General features: G+C 39.0%; 1 protein-coding gene across 1 annotated transcript; it reads right to left on the bottom strand.

The window, feature by feature from the left end:
• Nucleotides 1–1,468: 1,468 nt before the first annotated feature.
• Nucleotides 1,469–5,568, bottom strand: LOC114293135 (protein FAR1-RELATED SEQUENCE 5-like). Its single transcript, XM_028237167.2, has 4 exons — nt 5,376–5,568; nt 4,075–4,207; nt 2,110–3,798; nt 1,469–1,535 (listed from the first exon to the last, which is right to left on the bottom strand). Exons 1-4 carry the CDS (start codon nt 5,566–5,568, stop codon nt 1,469–1,471), a joined length of 2,082 nt encoding a protein of 693 aa, XP_028092968.2.
• Nucleotides 5,569–10,672: the final 5,104 nt, after the last annotated feature.

Below are 10,672 nucleotides of genomic sequence, written 5' to 3'. Positions count from 1 at the left end.
TATTTCAATTCCAAGTTGAATATGTGCATCAATTGTTGCATTTCACATGCCATCTTTAGAATAGCCGGGCCTATTGTAGTTACATTCTTGCATGTGTTACATTAAGCATTTCAGCATAGTTAGGATCATGCATGGATTTCTAACATAGCTTCTGTTTTGGCTTGGAGTACTTGGTAAGTGTTTATGCTTTAGCATCCTTGCATGTGTGTGAGTGACTACCATGATAGCATGCTTACCATGAGGCTATGTGCTTATGTGATATACCTGCCTGAATGCCTGTGGGTGAAGGTTGGATTATCTGAATTGGAATAATGCATTGACTGTGAGTTTTAAGCCCACTTGAGAGTGGCAAACCATCACGTTTTCTAAGCCCACCCGGGCTGGCAAATCCACGTCTTAGCCTACTTGCGGGTAGCACCATCAAACCATTTTCAAAATAAACAAACATGAAATGTGTTGTTCCAATTCAAGCAATCCAGTCTATACTTGTATGCTGTGCGCATCACGTAGTAAATCTAGGCTAATAACCGGAATAAGAATGCATAATGTTTTCAAAACTCGATATCATGGTTAGTAGAGCCCGATCTTTGATCGGGCGAGCAGGGGTGCTCCCGAAGTGACCTTCCCCAATCGTACCCAAGTTCCCGAGCCGAGGCAACTTTGGTGATGACGAACACATGGCCTTCGGCACGAGTCAGGGTTTCCTAAATTTCCCCAAAATAAAATATTTATGTGACAACTCTGTATCTGGCATAGTAGTCCATATTTGATACTTCTTTCTAAAAATCTATTTTCCAAAACGATTTGCCAGATTTGGACTCTTTGATGATTCATTGGTCTTGCATTGCACTCTGCGAGATTAGATACAGGACCGTGACATTGAGTCATGAACTGTAGTGAGCCCAACGAACAAAACGGGATTTCCCTCCCGGGACGTTCGGGGACGTCTACAACCTGCAATGTGATTCTCATTTTGCAAGTTTCCCTTGTAATGATACGGTTTCCTTTGCAACATTTTATCAAAATTCTACAACAGTTTATCAAAATTCTACAAAAAATTCTGCGAAAAATTTTGCAAACAGAGATACTGCAACTTCAACAAAAAAATGAGCAACATTTTAACTCTATTTCAACAAATTTTCAGCAACAATTTCAGCAACATTGCATCAACTGTTCAACAACATTTCCGCATTATTCAAGCAACATTTGAACCCAAATTTGAGCAAGATTTCAACCAAAGTTTCAGCAACATTTGAACAGAAATTTCAACAAAAATTAAGCAAAAATTAATCAAAATTTCATCAACATTTGAACAGAAATTTTAGCAAAATTTAAGCAACAATTGAACCCAAATTTCAGCAACATTTTAGGGATGGTATCAGCAAATTTTTAGCAACAGTTTCATGAAAGGTTTTCAATATTACATACCCAACAAAAAATTCACAAAAAATCGCAAAACAAAATAACGCTAAGATGTTGACGTGTGATCCACATCCCCATGCCCACGGCCACGGCCACGACCACAACCATAGTACCTACAAAAAAAATAAAATAATATTACATCAAATGAACCATAAAATAAAATGGAACTTTAAATGAATGAATGACAAAATAAAACAGAAAAGGTGAAAAATAAATTACTTCACTACATGCGGGACTATTTGAAGCTTGCAAGTGATAACTACTTGCATTGTTAAGCAATGCTTGATAGGTTCCATGGACGGAATACATCGATGGCATTGAAAAATGCATATTGTGATGAAGAAAACTTGGCTACAACAATAACAAACACATATCAATTTAAAATGATAATAGTCACCTAGAAATCCCTACTAAAACTTTTTATTAAACTAACTTACATCATAGGCGGGATACATAAATTGAGACGAAGAAGCTCTAACTTGAGGAACACTCGGCGAGAATGAAGGAAGTTGAGGAGCACTTGAAAATAAAGGAGCCGACTGAGGAAATAAGGGAGGTGCTTTAGGAGCACTTGCCGAAAATAAAGGAGGAGTTTAAGGAGTAACAAACATGGAAGTTTGAGAAGCATTATGTGAACTTGTTTTATTTTTGTTTGCCAACGCAAGCTCCAAACCACCTTTTGTCCACCTTCGTCCCTTGCTAGTGCACTCTCTTCTCTTGAGTCCTTTTGCTTGAACTACATTTTTATCCGCTACACTATCCACTTCAAAGCTTTCGGGGCATGTGTTGGGAGGGCTTTCTTGTTGAATAGTATCTGAACAAGGCATATTGAATTTTGCGCTTAACATGGTTTCAATGTCTGCAATTAATTCATCCGCTTTCTCGACCGTCAAATTATATGTTTCCTCACTTTCAAAAGCTCTACACGCTACTGATCTGAATATTGCCATCAATGACCTATAACGTGAAGTTTGATGCAATCTTACATCAACCTGAATATCATGCCCACATCTGTCTTTCACATTTTTAGATCTTGCTTTTTTAGTCCATCTCTTCAGAATATATTGTGAAGGAATCTCTTTGAATTTGAGTCTTTCTCTAAGGATCTTCAAGCAATGACTACACAAAATGCCCTTCATTTCAAACTTCCTACAATTGCAAGTGACTGAATCATCACATTCCTGCCTCACATTCCTCACCTTTATACCATCACTGTCAAGAACCGTATAAACGGTACTCTCACCATCATTTTCAATTTCTTCAATGTTTACTTCAAGGGACTTGACATACTCATCCTGAAATTCTTCAAAAATTTTATTTGTGTAAACATCGGCAGCTTGCTCCGTAATCTTCACTTTAATATTCACCCTTGGCAACTTTTGGCATAGAGCATATTCGGCTTGTAACTCTTTGTACCTCTTCTCAGACAGAACTCGATCAAAATGCATGAAAAATTGCATTAAGTTATGATTAGACTGAATGAAATCCTTCAAGAAAGCATTAAAGGATTCACTAAGTTGGGTGCTACTCATGCCCGCACCCCATGCATTTCTAACATATGGCCAACCCCATTTTTCGTTGACCCCAAATGTTAACTTCAGCCCATGGTTATCTCTTACTTCATACTTGTCAAGCATTTCCTCCCATTTTAACGTAAACTCTTCCTCATCCTCAATGTTATACATAAACGTGGATAAAACACTCTTCATCCGCTTATCCTTCATTTCCTTACCCTTGAAGATAGAATTTGCATGCCTTAATGCATTTTGCATCAAATGCCAAGTGCAAAGGCGGTGGGTTGTGTTAGGCACGACAATAGGTATGGCCTTAGCCATTGCAGCATCCTGATCCATAAAAATTATTTTTGGAGCCTTACTTGACATTGTCTCCAAGAATCTTGTAAAAATCCATACAAAAGAATCAGAGGTCTCATCATACATCAAAGCTGCACCAAATATCACAATTTCCCTATGATGGTTAAATCTAACAAAAGACACAAATGGTCTATGTGCACTATTTAACTTGTAAGTAGTGTCGAAAGTCACAACATCACCCAATTGCCCATAATCCATGATCATCTGAGCATCGGTCCAAAATATGTTTGTAATCTGCTCCTCGTTATCTAATTGGACCGAGTAAAAAAAAGATAGATTCTCCAATGATTTGTCACGAAAATATTGCAAAATGCTACCTACCTCCCCATATGCTAAACTGTTTTGCCTCTTCATTCTCAAATAATTTTTTTGGTCCAGTTTTGTGAACCCAAGTGACTCCCTTCCACCAACTTCATTACTCATGAGCTCAAATGCAGCATTAAGACAGATTCCAGATTTTTCGGCTAAATCTATTTCGATTGCCTGTGATGCAGATATCTTCCTTTAGGATGGTAACATATGCGTACATTCTGTTGGTACAAAGATATGATTATGTGGTTCAACAAAATCACTAACAAAATTTTTTTGCATATTTCTATCCCACTTAATGAGAAGTCGGGCTTGACAACCAGTCCTCACTTCATGCCTAGGATTTTTTGTTAATGGACCTCGCTTGTTGACAACCTAAAATCCCTCCTTATTACAAACAAATTGCCTTGAAGTGATTTGCCCCTCTTTGCTCTTGTTTACATAACCCCTTCTAATACTAAAGCCCAACCTTCCTCCATAAGTATTATAGAAATCATATGCTTCTTGTTCTGTATCAAATGTCATGCGAACTCTAGGCTGCCAATCACGCTCACCCCCATTATTCTCATGATTGTTAGGTTCCATATCAATGTGCCAAGTCACTTAAAAAATAAAGAAGTGCTCAATATTAGCAAAAAAACTGTAAATTATGTTTGCAAAATAATACAAACTGAATAAGATAATCAACGAATAACAGAAATTAGATAATCAAGGCAAACAAAAAAAAAAAGTAGAAATTAACAACAACCAAATGCCAAGTGCAATATGCTATCTTTGTGGTTAGAGTTCCAGTAATAAACTTTATTTCAGGAGGGTCAAACTTTATATTCATATTTTTCAAATGATTCTCAACAATGAAGTCAATCAAGCCTTCAAAAGACACCGCCACTCAATTTCTATTTAAATTGGACAAAAAGTCTAATAAGCATTATCTGTGGACTCCACTTTGAAACGAAATGCCATTTGTAGTAACAAGACAATTTAACAGCTACAAGCCCATAAACATCATTTAACAAGTCAATATGAATTATCAACACATTTAAACATCACATATTAATCATTTCACCAACTCAAATTTTCATGTTGTTACGTGTTGTGCATCAATATGAAATAAGATAGGTTTAGTTATATAAAAATAAAAATAAAAATAAAAAAACTAGAGATATATCAGTTATAATTTATATGAATGGAAACATAGCTGATGGTCTAAGCTAGCTCTGATTGATAATGTGAAATGCAGAAAATATAAAATTAGAAGCAGTTGTCATGACTGTTAATGCCAGAATTTGGGACATGTGCAAGACTCAACCAGGATTTCTAAACCTGATGAGATGAACTAAAAGAGGTAAGTCAATACGTAAAAATCAATGACCCAGAATATAGTCAAGGGAATTCATTCCAGTTTCAAAACTTGTTAATCTTACTCTTGATTCAAATTCCATTTTATTTGACAATCATTTGAACATGTTGACAGTGTTTCCAACTATAAAATTTCAGTAAAAAATTCATCTTTTCCCAACAAAACATAAACTTTAATATATCCCCCATTTTTTTTTAAGGTTGCCTATAATGTGTATATATATATAATGTATAATGTATAATGTATATATATATCTATTATCATAGGGATTGAGCAATATTCAGCACAACACAGATGAGGCAAAAAAAAATTGTGTGGTTGAAAATTCTATATTTCAGGAAGATTCACAATATATATCTATTATTCAAGGCTGTATAATGTATATATATATATATATATAATATAATCACCTATATTTTCTTTAATCGATTGGAGCAGGGGCGACGGCCACGACAGCGGCAAGACAGTGGCGACAGCAGGACGGCGGCGACGGCGACGGTGGGGCGACGGGATGCTCTTCGCGACGGCTAACTCTTCTTCGCTCTCTCGTTCTTTCTTTGCTTCTTCCCACCGTCTGTATAGCTCTTCGCGTTCTTCAGCCATATGGGGGGAATTTTGAAATCCCTGAATCTGATTTTTTTTTTTTTTTTTCAAAATACTCACCAAAACAACGTCTTTTTGGTGAGTTTTATTCTCAGCCGTCGGATTAAGTACTTTCGGAGATCACTCTAGAGGATTAAATCTAGAGGATCCTTGCGCCATTTTCAAACCCTTCGAAGCTCTACAACTGCTTTATTTGTCCCCTTCGGCAAGTTCCTCGTTGTTTGTTTCCAGTCATCACTGTCGTTTGACTTCGGCGAACCTCACTTCTGTTTCTTCGACTTCAATCAATAAGTCCCTAATTACTTCCTTCTATTTTCAATTCTTTACTGCTTCATTTATCCCCTATGTTTTTTAAGGTTGCATATAATGTGTATATATATATATAATGTATGATGTGTATATATATATCTATTATCACAGGGATTGAGCAATATTCAGCACAACACAGATGAGGCAAAAAAAAATTGTGTGGTTGAAAATTTCTATATTTCAGCAAGATTCAGCAATATATATCTATTATTCAAGGCTGTATAATGTATATATATATATATATATAATCACCTATATTTTCTTCAATCAGTTGGAGCAGGGGCGACGGCCACGGCAGCGGCAGGACGGCGGCGACAGCGGGCGACGGCGACGATGGGGCGACGGGATGCTCTTCGCGACGGCCAACTCTTCTTCGCTCTCTCGTTCTTTCTTTGCTTCTTCCCACCGTCTGTATAGCTCTTCGCGTTCTTCAACCATATGGGGGGAATTTTGAAATCCCTGAATCCGATTTTTTTTTTTTTTTCAAAATACTCACCAAAATGACGTCTTTTTGGTGAGTTTTATTCTCAGCCGTCGGATTAAGTACTTTAGGAGATCACTCTAGAGGATTAACTCTAGAGGATCCTTGTGCCATTTTCAAACCCTTTGAAGCTCTACAACTGCTTCATTTGTCCCCTTCGACGAGTTCCTCGTTGTTTGTTTCCAATCATCACTGTCGTTTGACTTCGGCGAACCTCATTTCCGTTTCTTCGACTTCAATCAATAAGTCCCTAATTACTTCCTTCTATTTTCAATTTTTTACTGTTCTCTTAATATGTTTCTTTTTCGAATTTGCCACATGTCTACACTGTATCTGTAGCCATTGAATCTATATTCATAGTTGGACTCTGTTTTTCTTCATTTTTCATGTTTAGGACATTATGAATCAATTTTTGTTCTTGGATCTGTTTTGTGCTTCGAAGTTCGTCATTGTATTTCTAGAGTGTCAATTGTATTGCTTGTGGTTATTGCACATTTGCACACACCTACTCAATGTTCATGAATTTTGTTATTCTATGTATGCAAATCTGTTTTCTTGTTCTCTGTTTCTTTTTCGTGATTCTGAACCATACTCCCCTTTGTTTTCTTTGAGCATTTTCCAGATTCTTGCCTTCGATTCTTGTTTCTGTAGTCCTAGGCTTGGGATTTTCTTAGAACCTTGTTCTTTAGGAAAACTAAAACAAGAACCCTATCCAGGCCACCAAAAACCCTTCCTTAGTTGTTAGCCAAGATCTTTAAACCATTACTAAGCCTCTCACCAAAAATCTGTTATCGAACCTCCCCTAGTCAAGATAATGGGCATGTTCAGGTGGAGGGTGAATACCCCGACCAAACTAGAATACTTTCGCTAGGAATTCTCCATCCCAGCCGATGTCCACCTTAGGATGGTGGGCAACGAGGACTCCATAATGCCTGGAAAGGATTACATGCCTTTCCCAATAGTTTCTATCATTGAGGGCAAAATCAAGTTCCCCGTTGACATCCTCTTAGGGAGGTCCTCCATTTCTACAAGCTCAATCCCATGCAACTAGCCGAGAACACCTTTAGGGTCATCAATGGCATTGTCGAGTTGGTACGTTGGCAAAACACCAAAATAACCCTGTCTGAGATCTAGTACTGCTACACCATGTGTGGCCTTAAGACCAAAAATGGTTATACATACTACCTCAAGCCTAGAACCACTATGTTCAAGTTAATAGCCGACATTCTAGACTCCAATAAGGGCGCGGGAGACGTCTATTTGATTGTCTCAGGACTTTGCACCAGACGATAAGCTCCACATTTTCCCATTGCACCGTGGAATCTTTAGGAATGATATGAGTAATGACTATAGTCTGCCAAAGCCCTTTTCTATTCCACTCTTGGCAATTTTTCTGTTATCTGTTCTAATGTTTTCTTTTTGTCCCTGCAGCGCTTCCTCGCCAGTCTTACATGCCGAGCAAAGATTTGGTTCACTTTCTCAGCTTGCCAATCGAAGCACGCAAGGCTCCAATCCTTCTTAACTACATATCGACGTACAGGAGCCCTCTGCTCAACGTCCCCAAACAAAGAAAGACTCCTATCTGCCATAACTCCGCCAACTACCTCATCAGCAAGGCCAAACTAGGCCTCCACATCCTATCGAGCAGAACAACCATCCACTTCTGCCCCCCAATTTATTCCTTCATCCCAATGCTAGCGCCGACGCCGAGCTCCTTTGAATGCTCTAACCGGAAGAACTCGCAGTCACAGACGCCGAAGTTCAGTTTCCTTGGCCATAGACCCCTCCAACCCTTCTATTGCCTTGCCAGTGATTTATTTCGATATTGGAGTAACTGTTGCCACAACTACCGAGGATATAGGCTGACAAAAGGTGGCAGCGGAGGACCTTCTTACCGATATTCTTAGCATAGTCACTATCTAGTCCTCTTCTCAATCCTAGCCAAGGCAAAAACCAAAGAGAGTCAAAAAGGTCAAAGCCAAGGCCTCCATTACCCAGATCCGATTTGACTCTGAGAGGACTTAGTACCTATATCAAAACTTGCCGAAGCCGAGAAGTCGCCGACCGAGGCAGAAGCGTCCAACACTCCTTCGCGCAAGAAGCCGAGGTCTGAGAGCACAGAGGGCTAAGTGCTTCTTACTGTCATGAGCCTTGGCCCCCTGCACTCATGGTCAGGGAATAGCCTATGTCAGCCAAAGACAGTGTCATCGATAGTATCCAGGTCGGCGTTGCACTGTCCACAGCCGTTCTACTGCCAATCGATATGCATAGAATGGCTAAGATCATTGAATACGAGAACTTCACGCTCATGATGCAGCACTCTGTTTTGGTAAGTCCTTAACTTAGGTGTTTTTCATTCGGTTTCTTTATCATTGTTTTGAACTCTTTTTTGGTAATAGTGATCTTTGTTGCTTTTGTTGGGCCAAAGTGTCATCATTGTAATTGAACAAGATATCTTCCATGTTAAGCTGATTTGCTTTTTCCTGTGACTTGAATAACCTTCTTTTATGAATGCTAATCTTCCTTTTTTTCTTCTAAGTGTTGTATGATTCCCTCACGTATGCTTGCTTCTTTTCTGTTATGCCTTGCATGTTTTTCCATACTTAGAATTTTTCTGATCTTTCCAAGTCTAACAACTTGGCTCCTCATCTCAGGTCCCTAGATCTCTAATAAATTCACACCTCGAAGTAGAACATTGCAATCACCTTGGATACAAACCTTTACTATTTATCTTGACCAAACAACACTTAAAAATATTTCATCAAAAAATTTTACAAGTGTTGTCTCTTCACTTGTACTTGCTGTCTTCTAGCAAGACTTCTCCATCTCCAGTCTAGCGCCTTGGCTGGGTATCTCAGATAATTACACTTCGGGTGCATAACAGTACCCCCATCTCAGATAGTTCCACCTATCAATGATCTCAGACAATTTCAACTTGAAATTTTAGAAAATTTTACAAGTGTTATGCTCATTCTCACTTCCTGCCCCCTAATGTGAACCTAAGTACCACTTATGTTCACATTATGGATGCATTCCTTGTTGCTGCCATAGTCTGACTGAGATAATTCTGGCCGAGGTTTTCTACCTCGATGTCTTTTGTAATCTGACCAGGTCAAACTTAGTTCAATTCTGCAGTCATGACAAGTCTAAGTTACTCGTCATGTTTCATTCGGAAATATCACCAACTTAGTTCAACTCTACCATCATGGCAAGTCTAAGTTATTCGTCATGTTCACCATGGGAGCATCGTCATAAGACTATTCAGTCCTATCGCGCAAGGCTCAACAAGAATTCGAAAAAACAAAATCGAGCTAGCAGTTTATTAATACTTCGACAAATAAAATCTTTACATAAATCTTAAAAGCATAAATTAATGGTAGAAAATTTTTATATTGCTTGTGTTCCAAGGCCTTGGCAACTCCTTGCCATCAGTGTCTTCCAGTTGATATGTGCCATTGCAGGCAATCGAGATGATTCGATACGGCCCTTCCCAGTTTGGGCCAAGTTTGCCCTCATTGGGATCCTTCTTGTTGCCGACAACTTTTCTAAGGACAAGTTCCTCCACCTGAAATTCCCTGGAGTTGACCTTCTTATTGAAGGCCCTAGCAAGCTGCTGCCGGTATGCCCCCGCCGTATTGCTGCTCTTTCCCTTCTTTCTTCTAGCAGATCTAGATCTTGGGCAAGGGATGCCAATCTCTAATGGGATAACTGCTTGGGTTCTGACTCCACTCCTTGGGTTCTGATTCCAGGGATACCAATCTCTAATGGGATAACTGCTTCAGTGCCATATGCCATGGCAAAGGGAGACTCTCCAGTTGATCTTCTTGGCTTAGTCCGATATGCCTATAAGACATTGGGTAATTCCTCCACCCATTTGCCCTCAATAGCTTCCAACCTTTTCTTGATCCCATCCAAGATGGTCTTTTTGGATGCCTTGGCCTGACCATTACTTTGAGGGAAGCTAGAAGTAGAGTAATAACTCTTAATCTTATACTTTGCACAGAAGTTCTTGATCAACTTACTGTCAAACTGGTGTCATTATCTGCTACTATGGCCCTTGGGATTCCAAATCAAGTAATGATGCTCTTCCAGATAAAATTCTTCACGTCCACATCTCAGATTTTGGCCAAGGGTTCAGCCTCAACCAACTTCGTGAAGTAGTCAGTTGCTACCAGCAGGAATGTTCTTTGTCCAGTCACCTGGGGCAATTGCCTAACAAGATCCATGCCCCATTGGGCAAATGACCAAGGATTGGATACTAGATTCAAATTTGTAGCTGGCTGGTGTATCAAAGGTGCAAACCTTAAGCACTTT

Source organism: Camellia sinensis, chromosome 8 (assembly GCF_055761805.1).
Source record: "Camellia sinensis isolate YWXY chromosome 8, ASM5576180v1, whole genome shotgun sequence".
NCBI lineage: Eukaryota > Viridiplantae > Streptophyta > Magnoliopsida > Ericales > Theaceae > Camellia > Camellia sinensis.
This window is presented reverse-complemented; position numbering and strand designations above follow the sequence as displayed.

What these genes read in the sequence shown, in the direction of transcription:
- LOC114293135 (XM_028237167.2), bottom strand. Translation starts at nt 5,568, where the DNA reads ATGGCTGAAGAACGCGAAGAGCTATACAGACGGTGGGAAGAAGCAAAG. An exon ending in ATCGATTAAAGAAAATATAG is followed by an intron (nt 4,208 to 5,375) that starts GTGATTATATTA and finishes TTATTTTTTAAG; the next exon opens with TGACTTGGCACATTGATATG. An exon ending in TATAATACTTATGGAGGAAG is followed by an intron (nt 3,799 to 4,074) that starts GTTGGGCTTTAG and finishes ACCATCCTAAAG; the next exon opens with GAAGATATCTGCATCACAGG.